This window comes from Carassius carassius, chromosome 4 (assembly GCF_963082965.1).
Source record: "Carassius carassius chromosome 4, fCarCar2.1, whole genome shotgun sequence".
NCBI lineage: Eukaryota > Metazoa > Chordata > Actinopteri > Cypriniformes > Cyprinidae > Carassius > Carassius carassius.
Genome location: NC_081758.1, coordinates 25,312,306 through 25,335,317, shown reverse-complemented (window position 1 = coordinate 25,335,317; position 23,012 = coordinate 25,312,306). Strand labels below are relative to the sequence as shown.

At 36.0% G+C, this 23,012-nt stretch overlaps 1 protein-coding gene and 1 long non-coding RNA gene across 3 annotated transcripts; both read left to right on the top strand.

The window, feature by feature from the left end:
• Positions 1-846: 846 nt before the first annotated feature.
• LOC132139598 (erlin-2-like) lies at positions 847-17,534 on the top strand. 2 transcript variants are annotated; one of them, XM_059548071.1, is made up of 13 exons: positions 1,182-1,549; positions 2,166-2,270; positions 2,376-2,457; positions 2,540-2,586; positions 5,630-5,691; positions 6,783-6,908; positions 7,377-7,450; positions 8,203-8,261; positions 8,984-9,075; positions 9,199-9,288; positions 13,684-13,763; positions 13,859-14,078; positions 16,731-17,534. In XM_059548071.1, exons 1-12 carry the CDS (start codon positions 1,443-1,445, stop codon positions 14,036-14,038), a joined length of 1,104 nt encoding a protein of 367 aa, XP_059404054.1. In that variant the 5' UTR covers positions 1,182-1,442; the 3' UTR covers positions 14,039-14,078; positions 16,731-17,534. The 2 variants fall into 2 exon arrangements, with proteins under 2 accessions (XP_059404055.1, XP_059404054.1); XM_059548072.1 differs by lacking the exons at positions 1,182-1,549; positions 16,731-17,534 and adding an exon at positions 847-1,080 and having other exon boundaries at positions 13,859-14,332.
• Positions 17,535-17,626: 92 nt separating this feature from the next.
• LOC132139601 (uncharacterized) lies at positions 17,627-22,344 on the top strand. The gene is made up of 2 exons (XR_009433641.1): positions 17,627-17,822; positions 21,820-22,344. It is a non-coding gene; the product is annotated as an uncharacterized LOC132139601 (long non-coding RNA).
• Positions 22,345-23,012: the final 668 nt, after the last annotated feature.

Sequence of the window (23,012 nt, the reverse complement as noted above, 5' to 3'; positions counted from 1 at the left end):
ATTAGAAATTGTTGGAAAACATGGGTATGGCATGTTAACCAACTACAGATCCAATTCTGCTTCCCACCAAGATGATTCTTGGACCAGCAGCACTTAAAAAGGAAATAAATAAAAATTATATATGTATGTATGTATGTATGTATGTATTATTATTATTATAATTTGTTGTTGTTGCCCAAGGCCTGTTGTACCCCTTTTTGGTGGCTTCATAGTATTGTAATTTCAAGTATAGGCCTAATGTACTGTACATGTTAGTTTCCAAAATTCATGTAAAAGCTTTAACAATTCAAGCAAATCAGCATTTATTTATTTAATTTTAACTAAAACTATTAAATATATATTTTTTAGAATAAATAAAATATAAAAAAATTAATAGGCATAAATAAATATAAAATGTAAATATCATATGAAACAATAAATGTAAACATTTAAATAATATAAACATTTAAGCTGAAATAATAAAACTAAAGTTGAAATAAAAATTACTGAACTTAACCCAAAATTAAAATGAAAACAGAAGCTTTTATTAGGAAAATCTTATGCAAAATAGCTATAATAATACTACAAATGTATATAATTCATTAGAAAAACAATGAGGCAAATAAATCGGTGTATTAAAGGGATAGTTCACCCAATTATAAAAATTCTGTCATCATTTACTCCCCCTCAACTCCTTAATCAAACAGTAGGTGTGTCGCATTGACTTCCATTGTATTATTTTCCTACTATGGAAGTCAATGGGAACCACCAACTGTTTGATTTTCAGCAATCTTCAAAATATCTTCTTTTAAGTTCCACATAAGAAAGCAACACATAAAGGTTTGGGGGGTGAGTAAATGATGACAGAATTTTCATTTTCGGGTGACCTATCACTTTAAAGAGTCTCTCATTCCCCTCAGCCACAGTCCTGCTTTTATAGGAGGATATTTGTCCCCATCTAACGGTGTGCTGCTCGAACAACAGCGGAAATGTGGGTTAAACTGTGGTGACGTCAGACGCAAAGGAGCGTCGCTGTATGTTCCTCATCGATCGCAGGTGTCTCTTCCGGCCATTACGAAGGAGTTACAGTAACCTACTTAGGTAACATCTCTTTTAGTTCGCATTCATCCATAACGTAATTTTCCGTGTTGTAATCTCGCATTCACTGGTATTTCGTCTGTGTAGATATCTATTAAATACAGCTAGTCATGTTTTTTGTTCCTTAAATTGCATCTTGTCACCAGGAGTATGTTTAATTTATAGGACTATCTATTAGTTTGTGTGACGCAAAGAGAAAAGCCACATCCGGCGGCAACTTCTGGACTCTCATGCGTTTAACGAGCAATGGTGGCTGAATCCAGAGTTCCTGCTTCTTATCCTGTCTAAAACCCGGGCTTTGCACCCTTCAGCGCTGGTTTACTAAACTGATGTTTTGTTTGTGATGTTATAACACGGACAGCTGCATGCAGGTCTTTGTGCTAGGTTTTCTCAATCCTCTTAGCCACAGAGTGACATCAGTGTCAGTGTTCCACATGCTCTCTCAATCTGTCAACAACTCTGACGACTGCTTGTGCGTGGGTTTCACACCAGTCATGTTTAGCTGTTAGCGATAACATATATACACACACACCACACTAAAACTAGTCGTTCTTATCATTGTTGCACAAGAGATTATTGACCAGGCTGGAAAAATCAGCTAAGACTAGCAAACCACTTTAGGTTGTTTTTTATCAGGCTACAATAAAACATTATCCCCCAGTTTCACAGACAAGGTTTAAACCTAATCCCAGACTAAAATCTAAATCTGAGCTGCTTCAACTGAAAGAAACTTGCTTTGACTGATTTACAAATATATCAGTGCCTTTATTTTTGTCTCAGAATGCACACCAGTAATGTTTTTTTAAGGCACATTTATACAAATCATTAAATGTCATAATTGAACTATGGCCTAAACCTGGTTTAGTTTAAGCCCTGTCTGTGAAATCAGGCCTATATGTATTAAGAATTTTTAATCATTGCTATTAAGTTGTCTTTTTGTTGGATTACGTCTGTTGTCTAAGTGCTATGATTAGAACATCTTCATTGTGTTTCACACATGAAGATAATATAGGAAATAACCTAACAACAATAAATCAGTAATTTAATAGGTGAACATATTTTGGTTAACATATATCTTTTGTGTTAAGAATGACATTGGCTGCTGTTGCCTCCATTATCCTCGCCATAGGAGGCGCTGGAATGTTTTCTGCTCTTCATAAGATTGAAGAAGGACATGTGGGTGTCTACTACAGGTCAGCAACTCCGTTGCTCAAGATTTTGCATTAATCTTCTTGCAGAACATGCCACTTTTTACTTTGTACTGTAGATTGTATAACTGTGTGCTTCTATTTTCTCAGAGGTGGAGCTCTGCTGACCACCACCAGTGGCCCTGGATTTCATCTGATGCTGCCGTTCATTACTACATTTAAGTCTGTACAGGTAAAAGACTGACATTATACAGTATGTATGGTTTAACTTAATAGGTTTTTTTTCTTATTGCATCCTCTCTCTTTTCATAAAGACAACTCTACAAACAGATGAAGTAAAGAATGTTCCATGTGGCACAAGGTGAGATACTTTTTTAACATTCATCAGATCTTCTGTGAGTTGCAGTCACCATAGAATTTGTGTTTCTTTCATATGCATGCAAAATGAGAGTGAGAGCAGCATTACAGTAGGCATTTGGTTTCCCCTATTGCTTGATACCAAATTCAAATTTGGTAAACTCTTACCTGCAATTCTGTATAGCCAATATCATAATGGAGTCATTTTGCAGGTTTTAAAGCATGTACACACAGCAGATCATTAGTTCAGGAGAATCCTAGACTGACGGGTGAAAGTTTAACTTTGTGGTAGAACATCATTTGTGAGCTTAACTTGTGAAATAACACTGGAAAAAGTACAGAAAAACTGGTTTAAATTAATCCCAGAGATTATTTTGATTGTTGCTGTAAACCGTTGATAATAATGTAATCATCATTTGACGATTATGTGTACTGTATGTGGGTAAATGTATTATTATAAGTGTATATACTAACTGTACACTGCTGTTCAAAAGTTTGGGTTCAGTAAGATTTTGGGATGTTTTTGAAAGAAGTCCCTCACCAAATCTGTGTTTATTCGATCAAATAGTATTTTATTGTACAAATAGTAATATTGTGAAATATTACGATTTAAATAACTTTTTGTTGCTCAGGCATTGTTGTTTCTTATCACAGCTGAAAATAGTGTGGAAACTACAAAACATTTATACATTCTGGTCATAAAACAGTTGGTCAGTGTTGTATTACAGATTATCGCAGACACATGCTGCTTTTAGGGAGACCCTGTATGAGATTTCCTTTATTGCTTGTGCTTTATGGAATACATTTTCACACTCATTCATGTGTGTATATATATATTAGGGGTGGCACGGTTCGCTGAAAAAAACCCGTACCGTTCGGTTCACCACACACGGTTTGGTACGCGCTGGGACCGCGGTTCAACTTAAATCCAAAGCATCTGTAATATGGTTTGCTATAAATAGCAGTTAATATATGTTTCTGTTGATGGATGCGCATTCTGGATTCCCAGACATAACAACAGCGATGAGAGAAAAAAAAAAAAAAAAAAAAAAAAAACCTGGACAAACCATTCACTCTTGATCAATGTAAACGACTTATGCTGGAATATGAGCAGTCATTTATTCTGTCATCATCCGGGTGCTGAAAGCGCGCGCGCACAGATGAGACCTGAACAGCACACGTTAATATGTATTTAAACTAAACTCATTTAAGCTTTGTCAGTTTAAACATTTAAATTAAATTTAGTAGACGCTTTTATCCTTAAAATTACATTTAAATTTATGCATTTAGCAGATGCTTTTATCCAAAGCGACTTACAGTGCATTCAGACTATCAATTTTTACATATCATGTGTTCCCGGGGAATCGAACCCCCATTCCTTGCGCTTCATAGCGCAGTGCTCTACCAATTGAGCTACAGGAACACTTAACACATTTAAGAGCCAGAGGACGTGAGCTCGCACGCGCAGTGAGAAAATTTGGGCATGCGCTCATCCGAAGCGCACAAACCTGCGCCTCAGAACGCGCGCAAATATAAGATCTCTCTGAAGTATTGTGTTTAAATGGACAAATTCAGACAAAAATTATGTCAAAATGCCCGTCTTGGTAAGTATCCTACAGCAGACATAGTATCGGTGTATTCTCTTAAAGTGACAGTTTTTATATTAATAGAAACAGCAACAACAAAAATCCCTCACTGCTCTTGCTTAAAAAGCTTTTATAATGTTAATAAAGAATTAATACCTAAAAACTTATGCTAGACTAGGGATATGCCGGTATTCAATTTTCCTGTTGCGGTTAATTGATAATGCTTTTATCACGGTATATGGTATTGAAATTTTGTTTTAAAAAAAGTGGTCATAATACAGTATAACAGGTTAAATAACTTTTTTTATTACAACAAAAATAACTAAACATTTAAAACAATAAATACAGAAAAATATATAAAAGTTAAATGTTTTACACATTAAAGTGCAAAAGAACTATAAAAACCAATAGGTATCACTTCCTATCACTATCAAGACCTCATAAGTTAACCTTAGTTAATGCATTGACATTCAAGGCAAGGCAAGTTTATTTATAGCACATTTCGTACAAAATGGTAATTCAAAAAGAAAGTAAAAAAAAGTCATGAAGAAAAATAATCACAAAAATAAAACAAGCAATTTAAGAACTTGAAAATGATTTAAAAATTGACTTAAAATGAATTTAAGAATTTAAAAATAGAAAATGATTTTACATAAAATACAGTGCAATACATGAAGTATAGTGTAATCAGTTCGGACATCGCATAGTGCTCATTCAATAAGTGCACAGCTAAACAATGAGCAATAGCTACATTTACTATAGAAGTTATTAATCTTTGTTAAAAAAAATACAAGTCTTAGTTCATGTTAGTTCATTAAATAACACAGTTGCAACTTTCAATTTTAACAATGTGTTATTAAATATTGCAATACCTAAGATTAATGAATGTTCAGAATATTTTTTATTAACTAATGAAGCCATAATGTAAAGTGTGAATTAACAATAAAAGATCAAAACACTTTCAAACAATATCTAGGGCATTTGTAGTCCATATAAAAAAATAAAAAAATGATTGTTTGAAGATAAATAGCCTATATAGTATAGCCTAATATTTCAGTAGTTGGCTCTGTAATAAACACCATAGGGAAAAAACACACATCTGAATGGTTATTTAAGATTATTTTAATGTTTACAGGGTAAGGGCTGCATTTAGCGCCATCTGCTGTCAGAGAGTGAATGTGCTTTCATTCAGCGCGTTATTGTTTGTATCTTTACTCTATTGTATTTATGTGTGCTGCTGCTTGTAGTTGGATAGAATATTCTTCTCCTTTTTTTTATTAGAAAGTATGGTTTTTCCATAAACATAGCACATACCGAACTGTACCGAAAATCGTGACTCTAAAACCGTGAAACAAACCGAACAGTGAAAAAGTTGAACCGTGCCATCCCAAATATATATATATATATATATATATATATATATATATAAATAATATCTCAACATGTTTTTTTGCTTTGCAGTGGAGGTGTAATGATCTACTTTGATCGCATTGAGGTGGTGAACTATCTTGCTCCCTCAGCAGGTAAAATGACTTGTTTGCTATTTATAATGTACAGTGTTTGGAATAACGGCGTTTAAAAGAACGGCGTTAGGTAACGACGTTATTTTTTCAGTAACAGGGTAATCTAACTAATTACTTTTCCCGTCGTTACAACGCCGTTAACGTTACTGAACGTTAAATGCGGCGTGTTACTAAGCATTGATTTAATATGCAATCCGAACGCACCCCTGGCTCACACAGCGAGTGAGCAGGTGGGTTAATAACGAGATAAGCGATTATGATTGGCTAAGGCAGAGTCATGTGTTTCATGGTAGCCAATCAGAGCCAGTGTTTTTACACACACGCGCCAGCGGCGCCAAACACACACAGTCACACACACGCAACAGCTACACAGAGATTCGCAGCAGCAGCAGAAATGGCGAGTCAGGAGCAATCCGATGAAAAGTTGGCATTTTCAAGATGGAGATATAAGCACTACTTCAAATTCATTGTAGTCAAAGGCAAGAACGTGCATGTAATGTGTGACACACGCATCTACAAAGCTAGTGGCCAAAAACACTTTTCTTACAAAGAGTGCAGGATAAAACTCTTGCTGTCTGTTGACGTGCAATAAATCTCGAAAGTTATGTACGAACACCTGTCTGTTCTACTTATTTCAACTGATTTGTGAAAACTGCTAAAAAAAAAAAAAAATTCTTTGACATATAGCAACTTTTTTTTTTTTTTTTTTTTTTTTTTTTTTACAGTAACGCAAATAGTTACTTTCCCTGGTAACGAGTTACTTTTATTATAGAGTAATTCAGTTACTAACTCAGTTACTTTTTGGAACAAGTAGTGAGTAACTATAACTAATTACTTTTTTAAAGTAACGTTCCCAACACTGATAATGTAGAACCACTAAAAATTCTGTTGTTAGGGGTGGACATCTGGGAACATTTCCCTTGGGCCCTGTAATGTGGGAAGGCCTAAGAGCCTCTTTGGCATAGCCTACTCGCCAATAAATGATTTATCCAACTCTCTATGAATTTAAGTGATAACCCAAACTTTTACTGTCATTCATTTTATGTGCCCTATTCATCTCTCTCTTAACATCATTGTCTGCTCTGCTGCAGTTTACGACATTGTGAGAAACTTCACTGCCGACTACGACAAAGCTCTGATTTTCAACAAGGTTCACCATGAGCTGAATCAGTTCTGTAGTGTGCACGCACTTCAGGAGGTCTACATAGGCCTATTCGGTAAGTGATGTGCTTTAATGTCCTAATCAGGGATTGTTGCCAAGCTCGGCATGATTTTGCCGCTTTAAAATCTATACTTCAATGCAACTGCTTTGCATAGACTCACATTTGTTTTGTTTTATTTAAATAATTGTTTGCTTATGTTTCCCTTCTAAAATGTGAAGACACTCAATGTGCAATGTATAATTTCTAGGAAGGTTTAGGAATCAAAAAATGACTCTTTCAATTACAGTAACTCCTTACAGTAATTCATTTAAATTTGTAAAATATATATTTATAATATAATAGCATTAGATTTCATCCGTGTATGACCTTCTAGTGGTAATGTGGAGATGTTTGACATGCTGATAGTGCCATAAGCTTCTCAAGTGATTTTTATTTGCACTTGTGTGTGATGATAAAACAAAAAGTTAGGGGTATATATTCTGTGTACACCTGTCATTCTTTAAGTAGCCTGTTGTTTCTTAGATCAAATAGACGAGAATCTAAAGCTCACGCTGCAGCAGGATCTCACCAGCATGGCACCTGGACTCATCATTCAGGTGGGATTCGACTTCGATTGGTTTGGCAGTTCAATCTTTTTTCTGGGGTCACGTTCTTGGCGGCATTCCATTTTCTGCACCGGTTATAAAATAACAATTCTTCTGAAATCAGGGAAGATAAACATGGGCTTTAGTAACATTCGAGACTTATTTTTTTGACGTTTTGTTAGACCTACTGAAAGACAAGATGCTACATATTAGCTTTGTGTATTTGCACATGGGCTTATCTTTATTTATTTAGCTTTGGTTTGGCAAGAATCTGATTTCCTTTATCAAATCCCTTTGGTGCTGAACTATCCATTGTGATTTCCATTTTTCTTGTTTCTCATCTGGTAGCTCTCAAAATACGCTAGTCATCAGCTTGTTAAGCTGATACTGAGATCAACAGTAAACTGATTCACAATTCCTTGTAATACTTCCAGAATTCTCTAATGGAGCTTTTGTAAGTAATGTGTCATTTACATGATGCACACTGAGCTGTGATTCACTTGAGAAGTATTTGACCATATCCATTCATTTTCCTGAGATCAAATTTTGTTTTGTATATTTATGCTTTCTATTGTTACCCAAGGCCCTTCCAGTAAAAAAAAAAAATTATAAATTGTTGCATAACAAGGTCTCTTTGTGAGAACAGTGTTCTGTCAAATATCTAGTTTAGTTTTATAAACAAAAAGTATGTCTGCCTGTCTTTTTTCTCTTACTCTCTCCTCTCTTTGCTTTCTCTTTCTTCTGTTCCTCTTCCTCCTAAGCAGGCGGTCCGTGTCACCAAACCAAACATTCCAGAAAGCATTCGCAGGAACTATGAACTGATGTGAGTTTATGAGAACTTCTTACATATTGAGTGTAATAGCTGTTAATGATCTGATTGTGTTACAAGGGCCCAACATTAACATCTCCAAACAGTAAATGTACAGGTAATAAATGTTTCTTACTGGCCTTTATTTATACATTTTGTCTCTGAATCACATTTTTTCAAATATAATTACTGGACTTGCATATTAGTATACTACAGAATAAGTTACTACAGTATCTACAGAAAAAATAAATTACTTACAATATCATACATAAATATACTGTTGAACGTGATTTTGGTTCCTTAATTTAGTTTTGGTGATTAAGTTTGAGGAATATTACACACGTCCAAATAATTGGTTAACAATGAGGGTAAGATCAGTTAACATAAAAGAATCATTTTCGTTTATAATTTTCATTAGTGAGACTAAATATGTTATGTTGCAGACAGTTCCTAATAAAGTAACCAGCCAACTGGCAAGTAGCATTGTTCTCACATATGGTGCATGGTGAGTCTTAAGCTGTGACCAGGGTCCAAAATTAACTTCTTGTCCTATATCTGAACAGCAAAAATGTATTTTGATCATATATAAGAAATCTCTGTCAATCCTTATCGGCTGAACTTAATTGAAACTGAATCTGTTCCCTGTGTGTCTGTGTGTGTGTGTGTGTCTGTGTGTGTGTGTGTGTGTCTGTGTGTGTGTGTGTGTGTGTGTGTGTGTGTGTGTGTGTGTCTCTTAGGGAGGGTGAGAGGACGAAGTTACTGATTGCGACTCAGACTCAGAAGGTGGTAGAGAAGGAGGCAGAGACGGAGAGGAAAAAGGCTGTCATCGGTGAACAAAGATGTTTTTCCTAGTTTTCAGCCTGATGAGCAGGTTTGGTCATATGGGTTGGATTTAGATGAAGTTGTATTTCATATAAAGTGAAAATGTCGCTCTGTTTTTTTATGTGTACAGAGGCAGAGAAGGTGGCTCAGGTGTCTGAAATAAAATTTGGACAGAAAGTTATGGAAAAAGAAATAGAGAAAAGGATCTCAGAAATTGAAGGTAGGTGAATGTGTTGTCATGTTCCCTCCGAGGTCTTAGGCCCAATCCCAATTCTATTTTATACCCCTTCCCCTACCCCTCCGCCTACCCCTTCCCCTTGTCCCTTGAAACAGAGTGTCAAGGGGTAGGGGAGAAAATGTTCCCCTAAGGATTGGGACACCACTACTATGCCGTCACACGTCACACCATATACAGTCATGGCCAAAAGTTTTGAGAATTACATAAATATTAGTTTTCAAAAGGTTTGCTGCTAAACTGCTTTTAGATCTTTGTTTCAGTTGTTTCTGTGATGTACTGAAATATAATTACAAGCACTTTATACGTTTCAAAGGCTTTTATCGACAATTACATGACATTTATGCAAAGAGTCAGTATTTGCAGTGTTGGCCCTTCTTTTTCAGGACCTCTGCAATTCGACTGGTCATGCTCTCAATCAACTTCTGGGCCAAATCCTGACTGATAGCAACCCATTCTTTCATAATCACTTCTTGGAGTTTGTCAGAATTAGTGGGCTTTTGTTTGTCCACCCGCCTCTTGAGGATTGACCACAAGTTCTCAATGGGATTAAGATCTGGGGAGTTTCCAGGCCATGGACCCAAAATTTCAACATTCTGGTCCCCGAGCCACTGAGTTATCACTTTTGCCTTATGGCATGGTGCTCCATCGTGCTGGAAAATGCATTGTTCTTCACCAAACTGTTGTTGGATTGTTGGAAGAAGTTGCTGTTGGAGGGTGTTTTGGTACCATTCTTTATTCATGGCTGTGTTTTTGGGCAGAATTGTGAGTGAGCCCACTCCCTTGGATGAGAAGCAACCCCACACATGAATGGTGTCAGGATGCTTTACTGTTGGCATGACACAGGACTGATGGTAGCGCTCACCTTTTCTTCTCCGGACAAGCCTTTTTCCAGATGCCCCAAACAATCGGAAAGGGGTTTAATCGGAGAATATGACTTTGCCCCAGTCCTCAGCAGTCCATTCACTATGCTTTCTGCAGAAGATCAATCTGTCCCTGATGTTTTTTTTGGAGAGAAGTGGCTTCTTTGCTGCCCTTCTTGACACCAGGCCATCTTCCAAAAGTCTTCGCCTCACTGTGCGTGCAGATGCGCTCACACCTGCTTGCTGCCATTCCTGAGCAAGCTCTGCACTGGTGGCACTCCGATCCCGCAGCTGAATCCTCTTTAGGAGACGATCCTGGCGCTTGCTGGACTTTCTTGGACGCCCTGAAGCCTTCTTTACAAGAATTGAACCTCTTTCCTTGAAGTTCTTGATGATCCTATAAATTGTTGATTTAGGAGCAATCTTAGTAGCCACAATATCCTTGCCTGTGAAGCCATTTTTGTGCAACGCAATGATGGCTGCACGCGTTTCTTTGCAGGTCACCATGGTTAACAATGGAAGAACAATGATTTCAAGCATCACCCTCCTTTTAACATGTCAAGTCTGCCATTCTAACCCAATCAGCCTGACATAATGATCTCCAGCCTTGTGCTCGTCAACATTCTCACCTGAGTTAACAAGACGATTACTGAAATGATCTCAGCAGGTCCTTTAATGACAGCAATGAAATGCAGTGGAAAGGTTTTTTTGGGATTAAGTTAATTTTCATGGCAAAGAAGGACTATGCAATTCATCTGATCACTCTTCATAACATTCTGGAGTATATGCAAATTGCTATTATAAAAACTTAAGCAGCAACTTTTCCAATTTCCAATATTTATGTAATTCTCAAAACTTTTGGCCACAACTGTACTGGTGTGCATTAGAGCCTTTATCGTTCTGTATTAATGAGCTGCTTACTGACACACACACACACACACACATATCGGAAATCGTGCAGCTCACACATCCAGGAGAAAATAAACTTGTCAACGCTGCCCCACGACTTTTATTAAATAGAGTTTAAATACTGAATCGCTATTATATTTTCCAGCGACGAGAGGATACAATTGCTGTTTTTAAGTAAACTCACTCTAAAAAGATAAACGCACAGCCTCAAATACACGCAACTTCCATTTCTCTCTCTCTCTCGCTCTCTCGAATAGGCAATATTTGAGAAAATGGTTCAGCGATTACTAATTATTGGGGGGATTAGCCCCCATCAATGTCTACGGCAGTTATCGCCCTGATCAGACATATGCTGTCTGTGGCACTATCATGCAGTCTGTGGCACTATCATGCAGTCTGTAATGATATGACGTTAGCAAATATTAGCGATTTTTTGCAAACATTTCTTTGAGTAACATGACCGTTAATATGAACTCATAATTGAATGTAACATAAAACAAATGATTACTTTTCGTTAAAATCTTTTATGGCAAAAAAGCTTACATTTATGTGTCTTTTTGTTCACTGTAGCAGCCATGTTGCCAAGATAATTCATACCCCTTCATTTGAAGTGTGGTCCCGAAAAATCTTCGTTTGAAGGGGTAGGGGTGAAAATATTCCCCTAAGGATTGGGACACCACTACTATGCCGTCACACATCATCATACGTCGTAAAGCTCCTACAATACACACACATACTGGTGTGCTGGTGTGCATTAGAGCCTTTAATTATTGTTCTGAAAAGGACAAGAAACTTGTCAACATCGCTGTTTTTAAGTAAACTCACTCTAAAAAGAGAAATGCACAGACGCGCATACACCCTCAATGTCTAAGGTGGTTATCGCCCTGATCAGATATGACAATATTCTGTGGTACCATTGTGCAGTCTATAATTATATGACATTAGCAAATATTAGCAATTTTTTTGCAAACATGTCAGTGATATGACCGTTAATATGAACTCGTGATTGAATGTAACAGATCATTACTTTTCGTTAAAATCTTTATTAATGCAAAAAAAAAAGCTTTCTTTGTTCGCTCAGGCAGCCATGTTGCAAAGATAGTTCATACCACTTAATTTGAAGTGTGGTCCTGAAAAATGTTCATTTGAAGGGTAGCTGGCCCTTCCCTTTCCCCTACCCCTCCAACCAAAAGAGAATCGAGACACCCCTACCTCTTCACGTGAACGCGCCAAAAACGGAAGGGTAGGGGAAGGGCTTAGGAGTAGAATTGGGATTGGGCCTAAGTCAAGGTGTGGGAAGATTTGCATAATGCTGCCCAAATGTTTTCACAAAGAAATAAGGCGTAACTTTTATTCTTGCTGTTACCACTGCCGTGTGGTGGAGACGCTATTTCGTGATAGCAAAACTACTTTGTTTGGTCTTACAAAAGAGGAAACAACTAGAAAAATGAGGTTAAGCTGTATTTACAACACCGGAACCCAAATATTTAGATGTGTGCAGCGAAATTTACTTAGGATGAGGACTGTTTCCTGAACCAGTAGCCTACAAATGCCAGTGTTCTGACAAATAATGCTGACTCGCAGTCTTTAAGCACGTTTACATATTTAAAGGATTTGCCACTGATGATTCAAATGCAAGTTTTGAGCAGTGTAGAGTAGAGCTTGTTGTTTGTCTTTTCTCCAATCACAAATGCAGACATGGTTTTACGTTTACGCGGCACGATGCAATACAGTGTGTAAAAAGACAGTATAAATCATTATAATCAGTATGTCCCTACTCTATGCTACAAAAACTGAATTGTGTGTACTAAATGCCACAGTGTAATAGTTTAATGCGAACATTAGTTTAGAAATTATGAACCATCTATGAGTATTTCTGAACTACTGTGATTATAATTAACACTGAGTAGAATGACAAATAGCATCTTTTCTCAGTCTATGTGTGCAAGATGATTTTGAAGAGGCAGATGCAAGGACTTTTTCCTTCTGATCACGCTTTGGAAGTTTTGTGTAAAAGTTTATTGTACTGTCTCATACTGTATCTGCTGTTCTTGTCTGTACAATGGATGCTGAAGCTGGCCAGATTTTTATTTATTTTTTTGTAATTCTTTCTCAGTTTTTGCTGCTTGTAAAAGTAATGACAAATCTGACAGGTCATGTACATTTACATGATCACTGTCATTTCAGTAACCTAAGAAAAGCTATTTTATTTTACATGGAAGCTGGTTGCCTCATGAGGGCCGACATGTTGGGATACTAAGGTGTTCACACGGTCATAGTTTTGAGACTCAAAATTCAAACCAATGGTGTGTGCTTTCACGTCTTTATAGAACAATTAAAGCTTGTCAGCTCTGAATTTTCTGATTACTCTTGTAACTGTTTGGTGCAACATAGCATTGAAACACTCAAAATGGCAGCAGAAAAATGTAGTTGTTGAGGGGAGAGGTTTTGGTGAGCCGCCGGAATATATTCATAATCATCAGTGTGAAATGGGATGCTTAGGATGAATTTCAATGCTGTTGACAATCCCTCATCACACGGCTCTGAATATTTCTGTGGTTTCTGTTGTGTTGATTTTGATTTCTCATATGTCTCGCTGATTTTATAGACGGCGCTCTCATTGCTCGGCAGAAAGCAAAAGCAGATGCAGACTTTTACACTGCACAGAGAGCAGCTGAGGCCAATAAGGTAAACTCCTAAAACTGCCCCCCCCCCCCCCCCCGTCATTTTGTGCTCATTGTTTTATGAAAGTTTTTGACTTTTCTGTTCTCCTCTCCTCTTAGCTGAAGCTGACTCCTGAATATCTTCAGCTGATGAAATTTAAGGCAATTGCAGCTAATAGTAAGATTTACTTTGGAAGTGAGATCCCTCGCATGTTCATTGATTCAGGACCAAGAAGCTCCTCGTCAGCTGCCTCCAAAGCTATAGATGCTCTCTCAGAGGGCATACTGGACTTGGAATGACGAGAGAAGTTATGTTTTAGCACTGAGGATAAATGAACAGGTAATAAAAGAGAATAATGGCAAGTCATTAGACTGCACTGTTGCAATCAGTGCAGCTGGAACCACTTTAGTGAAATAACACAGAGATGTATCAGTGAGACCAGAACACTATACCTGTGTCTATACCCTGGTGAGTTGATCGCAAACCAGTGGTGGTTAACCAGAATATTATACTTAAATAAAACAGAGTGTGGGAATGTGAAGTTGAATGTGATATTAGAACCCAGCGGAATGCATGTACGGAATTTGTGAATGTTTTAAATGTTTTTACGCTGAGGGATTGGATTATGTACTTGATGGATATTTTAGTGTCTTGAAGGCTTTTATACCTCAGGGATTATTTTACTGGGTTTACAGAATTAAACACAGATTATGCACTAGATTAGGATAGTGTTCTAAATTTTATTGTCAGTTGAATTTTTATTGATCATATGATTGCCCTTGTTTTTCCCCCCATTGATGAAGTTAAAATATAGTTATTTAATTTATATTAATTTATAGTGTCATGAACGGGGAAAAACAAGGACAGTCTGCTGAGTCTGTAAAGATTCAAATCAAATGGTAACCAAGTTTAGAACAAAATCCAAATCTAGCACTCCAAGTACTGAGTTAATCTTTCAAGAGGTTACAATATATAGTGAGAAGATTGTTGTGTAAACTTGCAAAATAGTAATGTCATCTGAAAACAATGTAGCATAAAGCGGTTATTGTTAAATATAAAGTACAGCATCATAAATTACATATAGCAGTTGTGTGCAGAGTTTTATTTTGAATATAGCAAGAAACTTTTCATCCTAAGCAGTGTACAGTGCACTTTAAAATGATTTCCCCTTTTAAATCGCCAGGTGTTTTGTGCCTTTTCCAGCACAGCACTCATACACCAAGAGTAGGACTGTAATTGCATAAACTGTCCTGTCATTGGCACAGTTCTGTGGATTTGAGTGTTGAAATGTGTTGCAGTCTCACCACTGACCTTTAGAAATCAGCACGTCTGTGGGCTGTTTCACACCCATGGAATGCTGATTCAACTTGACGTTGTTAGCAAGTCATGTTTGAAATATGTTCTGTAAATTATTTCAATTTCCCTTAAACTGAGGTTCTATTACAAAATATACAGCTTTTTTCATTGTTAAATGTTGTTATAATATTCTTTTTTGCAGATGGCAGTATGAATATCATGTACAGTAGCTCATTCTTGTACCTCCAGAATAACTCATGTTGATCAATAACTCACTTTCATGTGCATTTAAACGGTCGTTTTAACATTGAGCACAACAGTTTTTCAACCCACTCAATAACGCAATAAACCCCCAGACACAGATGAAAAATTTTACTCAATTACCGGCTAATGAAAAGTCTCTACAAAATCCAGGGTGCAAGCAGTTAAATCTCCGTAAATGGCCAATCATCATGCTATGGGCCTTCTACACAAAAAATATGGATAACAGTGTGCAGTTAAACTGGACGTAACAAAGGACTCATGAAACACTATCACAAAACAAACATGAACCACTACTGCATCCTTATTATTTTAATCAGCTATAATTTTGACGTGCAGCCTAAAGGTAAAAAGAAATGTTCTTCAGTAACCATAAAACACATTCTGTAACACAACCGTATGCATGTGTGAAACCGTGAATACCGCATGCTAACTTCAGTGAAATATCAATACCTCTATCATCCTCTGACATGTCCTTTCTATTTATCTTGTGGAAACGGTCAATGAGGTCACTGAGGAAACTGTAAAAAAAAAAAAAAAAAAATTGCAGTTTTCATTGTCTAAGCAAAAGTTAGAATAATGATGTTACATTATTAAACAATTGTAATGATAACAAGTAGCTCTTTTTTTTAGCTGAATTGTACAGCAATTCACAAGTTCACATATGTACAGTATATAGAAAAGAATTCCCGCACTTTAAAATAATCACATTTTATTGCTTTGCAGCCTAAAATAAAGATGGATACAGTTTTTGTTCTATGCTGCTGCATTTACTCAGTGTAACTTATAACATCAAAGTGAAAGATAGAACACCAACATGTCAGAAAAAATGAATATGACTCAATCAGGTGTAGCTAATCACCTTCTCAATGTCATCTGACTTTCAACTGTGAACCGCTGTGGTCATCTTGATTAGCTCAGCATGAAAATAACTTTTCTTGAGAATTTCAGTCCTTGGTAGACCAACTGAAGCACTACCAAGTGCACCAAATCTTTTTTCTTTCTTTCTTTTTTTGTGACATGTTGGTGTTATATCTTTCACTTGGATGTTATATGTTGCACAGAGTTAATACAGCTGGATAAAACAAAAACGGTCTAAATTTCAGGCAGCGAAACAAGAAAATGTGATTATTTTTAAGGGGATGATTGTTTTCTATACCCACTGTATACATAAGAGTGAGAATAATCATGTTTGGCCTGCTGTCCTCTGAGAATGGAGGTGAGAAAAGCGGCGAAATGGAGACTTCCACTGATGCTAATTGTTTGGATTATCTGAAAATGTTTCTCCCAAACTTTGTTAAAATACAGTAAATTTCAAGAAGAATAGGAAAAATCTAAGCTTGTCAAAGGGCTGTCTTGCTAATTTTGTAACTGATTAAAGTATTTGATAACTTGGGTAACTGAATTGTATTCCGAAACTCTTTCTGTGTACAGGTTACCTGATTGATGGCTGGTCTTTGAAGATCAGCAGTTTTCAGAAGAATGGCAGCATTTGCTATGTGACCTAAAACATTGTGTAGAGTTAGACTATTATATATACAATAAATCACATCATAATACACATAGATTTCTACCCTTAAATTAGAACATAGCATGAACAAAAGGAGCGAACTATAAACCGCACTGAAAATTATTATATATTAATAAATTGTCACTTAGACACAATATTTTTCCTCCTGAATCAGAGGTCAGCTGATCAGTAACATTAATTAATAAACGTATATTTTACTTACAGCTAGCTTTTTTATTAATCGCACTCAAATTGTTTGATTCTGTTAATCAAAAGACTCATTTAAATTCATTAAATTTGGAGCTAGCCTACAAATGTAAAAGGACTGGTTGATTAATTTTTAACCGATAAACACCCCCAAAAACATGATGGCACATGCACCCTTATGACACTTAAAGGGCTAGTTCACCCAAAAATGAAAATTCTGTCATCATTTACTCACCCTCATGCTGTTCCAAAACTGTACGAGTTGGTTTCTTATGTTAAACATTTTGAAGATTGCTGGTAATCAAACAGTTGGTGGTTGCCATTGACCATGATAGAAGGAAAAAACAATACTATGGAAGTCAATGGCAACAACCAATTGTTTGATTGCCAGCAATCTTCAAAATATATTCTTTTAAGTTCAACATAAGAAAGGAACTCATACAGGTTTGGAACGACTTGAGGGTGAGTAAATAATGACAGCATTTTCATTGGGTGAACTATCCCTGTAATCATGGTACATACATTAAATAAGTAAATTAAATTAAATATGATATATAATATTACATTTAAATTAAATTAAAATTTAATTTAATATATATATATATATATAATGATACATAACAAAAAATACATGGTTATTGTAGTTAAACTATGATAACCATACACCAACCATGGTATTTGTAGTAAAACTGTCGTTATACATTTGGCAATCAATCTGGCAAAAAAACATGGTAACTACACTTTTACTAAAATATACCATGGTTAATTTTCCTAAAGGCTTGTATACTGGAGACTTCTAAACACATCTTGTTAGTGCAATCAGAAAGACCCTGTATCTAAACATCTCTGTGCATCTCAATTGTATGGACGTGTACAAGACCATAGTCTCTTTTCATATTTGCAGTGCCTCCGGGCAGCTCATCCAAGACAAAGTCCTATCTAAATGAATGGGGCAATCCTGAAATTGCAAAACTGCTCGCTGAACTCCCAATCAAATTATATATTTTAAATCCGCAACAAAATCTGAAGTGACCTGTCTCATTACTTTGTTGCTTAAGCTCTAAAAACTTGTTTTTTCCCAGTTTATTTCAGCAGTTGTGCAATAGAAAAGTCAATTATTTCATGACATCAGTCTCCATTACGGCTGTTTCAATGAGGATGTGGTTACAACTGGAAGAACAGAGACAGAACTGGATCAAAGACCAGAGGACGACACTGAAAGGACTCGATATGTGATGTGATGTGGATGTTCTTTGCGTTATGATTGTCATGTCATGCACAATATTTAATAAAACTGCTGAACTTTTTTTTCCTGTTTATTTTGTTCCTCAATAACAATGTAAATACATTTATTATTACAAGTCATTTTTACAAATCCTAAGCAAAGACCAACTTTGTTTTACCTCACCATGGACCTTACATGCAGTAACCAGGGGTGTCAAGCAGGGGTGTCAAGCTCCGGACCCCTACAGAGTTTAGATTTAACCCTGATCAAACACACCTGATCCAACTAATCAAGTCTTTCAGGCTTAATTGAAAGCTACATGGTATGTGTGTTGAAGCAGGGTTGGAACAAAACTCTTAAGAATTCGAGTACTAAGAATTGAGTTAAACACACCAAAACAATGCAATATTTTGTGCATACCTTTAATTAATCTTTCAAGAGGTTACAATATATAGTGAGAAGATTGTTGTGTAAACTTGCAAAATAGTAATGTCATCTGAAAACAATGTAGCATAAAGCGGTTATTGTTAAATATAAAGTACAGCATCATAAATTACATATAGCAGTTGTGTGCAGAGTTTTATTTTGAATATAGCAAGAAACTTTTCATCCTAAGCAGTGTACAGTGCACTTTAAAATGATTTCCCCTTTTAAATCGCCAGGTGTTTTGTGCCTTTTCCAGCACAGCACTCATACACCAAGAGTAGGACTGTAATTGCATAAACTGTCCTGTCATTGGCACAGTTCTGTGGATTTGAGTGTTGAAATGTGTTGCAGTCTCACCACTGACCTTTAGAAATCAGCACGTCTGTGGGCTGTTTCACACCCATGGAATGCTGATTCAACTTGACGTTGTTAGCAAGTCATGTTTGAAATATGTTCTGTAAATTATTTCAATTTCCCTTAAACTGAGGTTCTATTACAAAATATACAGCTTTTTTCATTGTTAAATGTTGTTATAATATTCTTTTTTGCAGATGGCAGTATGAATATCATGTACAGTAGCTCATTCTTGTACCTCCAGAATAACTCATGTTGATCAATAACTCACTTTCATGTGCATTTAAACGGTCGTTTTAACATTGAGCACAACAGTTTTTCAACCCACTCAATAACGCAATAAACCCCCAGACACAGATGAAAAATTTTACTCAATTACCGGCTAATGAAAAGTCTCTACAAAATCCAGGGTGCAAGCAGTTAAATCTCCGTAAATGGCCAATCATCATGCTATGGGCCTTCTACACAAAAAATATGGATAACAGTGTGCAGTTAAACTGGACGTAACAAAGGACTCATGAAACACTATCACAAAACAAACATGAACCACTACTGCATCCTTATTATTTTAATCAGCTATAATTTTGACGTGCAGCCTAAAGGTAAAAAGAAATGTTCTTCAGTAACCATAAAACACATTCTGTAACACAACCGTATGCATGTGTGAAACCGTGAATACCGCATGCTAACTTCAGTGAAATATCAATACCTCTATCATCCTCTGACATGTCCTTTCTATTTATCTTGTGGAAACGGTCAATGAGGTCACTGAGGAAACTGTAAAAAAAAAAAAAAAAAAAAATTGCAGTTTTCATTGTCTAAGCAAAAGTTAGAATAATGATGTTACATTATTAAACAATTGTAATGATAACAAGTAGCTCTTTTTTTTAGCTGAATTGTACAGCAATTCACAAGTTCACATATGTACAGTATATAGAAAAGAATTCCCGCACTTTAAAATAATCACATTTTATTGCTTTGCAGCCTAAAATAAAGATGGATACAGTTTTTGTTCTATGCTGCTGCATTTACTCAGTGTAACTTATAACATCAAAGTGAAAGATAGAACACCAACATGTCAGAAAAAATGAATATGACTCAATCAGGTGTAGCTAATCACCTTCTCAATGTCATCTGACTTTCAACTGTGAACCGCTGTGGTCATCTTGATTAGCTCAGCATGAAAATAACTTTTCTTGAGAATTTCAGTCCTTGGTAGACCAACTGAAGCACTACCAAGTGCACCAAATCTTTTTTCTTTCTTTCTTTTTTTGTGACATGTTGGTGTTATATCTTTCACTTGGATGTTATATGTTGCACAGAGTTAATACAGCTGGATAAAACAAAAACGGTCTAAATTTCAGGCAGCGAAACAAGAAAATGTGATTATTTTTAAGGGGATGATTGTTTTCTATACCCACTGTATACATAAGAGTGAGAATAATCATGTTTGGCCTGCTGTCCTCTGAGAATGGAGGTGAGAAAAGCGGCGAAATGGAGACTTCCACTGATGCTAATTGTTTGGATTATCTGAAAATGTTTCTCCCAAACTTTGTTAAAATACAGTAAATTTCAAGAAGAATAGGAAAAATCTAAGCTTGTCAAAGGGCTGTCTTGCTAATTTTGTAACTGATTAAAGTATTTGATAACTTGGGTAACTGAATTGTATTCCGAAACTCTTTCTGTGTACAGGTTACCTGATTGATGGCTGGTCTTTGAAGATCAGCAGTTTTCAGAAGAATGGCAGCATTTGCTATGTGACCTAAAACATTGTGTATATATATTAGACTATTATATATACAATAAATCACATCATAATACACATAGATTTCTACCCTTAAATTAGAACATAGCATGAACAAAAGGAGCGAACTATAAACCGCACTGAAAATTATTATATATTAATAAATTGTCACTTAGACACAATATTTTTCCTCCTGAATCAGAGGTCAGCTGATCAGTAACATTAATTAATAAACGTATATTTTACTTACAGCTAGCTTTTTTATTAATCGCACTCAAATTGTTTGATTCTGTTAATCAAAAGACTCATTTAAATTCATTAAATTTGGAGCTAGCCTACAAATGTAAAAGGACTGGTTGATTAATTTTTAACCGATAAACACCCCCAAAAACATGATGGCACATGCACCCTTATGACACTTAAAGGGCTAGTTCACCCAAAAATGAAAATTCTGTCATCATTTACTCACCCTCATGCTGTTCCAAAACTGTACGAGTTGGTTTCTTATGTTAAACATTTTGAAGATTGCTGGTAATCAAACAGTTGGTGGTTGCCATTGACCATGATAGAAGGAAAAAACAATACTATGGAAGTCAATGGCAACAACCAATTGTTTGATTGCCAGCAATCTTCAAAATATATTCTTTTAAGTTCAACATAAGAAAGGAACTCATACAGGTTTGGAACGACTTGAGGGTGAGTAAATAATGACAGCATTTTCATTGGGTGAACTATCCCTGTAATCATGGTACATACATTAAATAAGTAAATTAAATTAAATATGATATATAATATTACATTTAAATTAAATTAAAATTTAATTTTATATATATATATATATATAATGATACATAACAAAAAATACATGGTTATTGTAGTTAAACTATGATAACCATACACCAACCATGGTATTTGTAGTAAAACTGTCGTTATACATTTGGCAATCAATCTGGCAAAAAAACATGGTAACTACACTTTTACTAAAATATACCATGGTTAATTTTCCTAAAGGCTTGTATACTGGAGACTTCTAAACACATCTTGTTAGTGCAATCAGAAAGACCCTGTATCTAAACATCTCTGTGCATCTCAATTGTATGGACGTGTACAAGACCATAGTCTCTTTTCATATTTGCAGTGCCTCCGGGCAGCTCATCCAAGACAAAGTCCTATCTAAATGAATGGGGCAATCCTGAAATTGCAAAACTGCTCGCTGAACTCCCAATCAAATTATATATTTTAAATCCGCAACAAAATCTGAAGTGACCTGTCTCATTACTTTGTTGCTTAAGCTCTAAAAACTTGTTTTTTCCCAGTTTATTTCAGCAGTTGTGCAATAGAAAAGTCAATTATTTCATGACATCAGTCTCCATTACGGCTGTTTCAATGAGGATGTGGTTACAACTGGAAGAACAGAGACAGAACTGGATCAAAGACCAGAGGACGACACTGAAAGGACTCGATATGTGATGTGATGTGGATGTTCTTTGCGTTATGATTGTCATGTCATGCACAATATTTAATAAAACTGCTGAACTTTTTTTTCCTGTTTATTTTGTTCCTCAATAACAATGTAAATACATTTATTATTACAAGTCATTTTTACAAATCCTAAGCAAAGACCAACTTTGTTTTACCTCACCATGGACCTTACATGCAGTAACCAGGGGTGTCAAGCAGGGGTGTCAAGCTCCGGACCCCTACAGAGTTTAGATTTAACCCTGATCAAACACACCTGATCCAACTAATCAAGTCTTTCAGGCTTAATTGAAAGCTACATGGTATGTGTGTTGAAGCAGGGTTGGAACAAAACTCTTAAGAATTCGAGTACTAAGAATTGAGTTAAACACACCAAAACAATGCAATATTTTGTGCATACCTTTAATTAATGTCATGTTTTACAAAGATTTAGTTTGTTCACCGATGAACGCAATGTGGTATTTCTCCTTTCAAAAACAGCACAGGCACAGACAGTAAACAGTCATCAAACGACAGGCACTGTCGTAAACAAGCAAATCTGTACATAGCCCATCCCCCAAAGAACTACCAGTCTGTAAAGATTGACGATTGGCTCTTTTTATTAGAAGGCGGGACTTCTTCGCTGTAGTGGCCATATTGAGCATTGGACTTTTCCCCATTCATGTGAGTGGATCGTATTTGTATCTCTATAGTTTTCGTACATGGCTTAAATTGAACTGAAATTTCCAGTGTCAGATTTATCCCGAAAATTAATCTTTTCATGCAGTGATT

Coding starts and splice junctions, on each gene's coding strand:
- LOC132139598 (XM_059548071.1), top strand. CDS start 1,443: ATGCAGGTCTTTGTGCTAGGTTTTCTCAATCCTCTTAGCCACAGAGTG. Junction 2,458..2,539: donor CTACATTTAAGTCTGTACAG/GTAAAAGACTGA, acceptor CTTTTCATAAAG/ACAACTCTACAAACAGATGA. Junction 7,451..8,202: donor CACCTGGACTCATCATTCAG/GTGGGATTCGAC, acceptor CCTCCTAAGCAG/GCGGTCCGTGTCACCAAACC.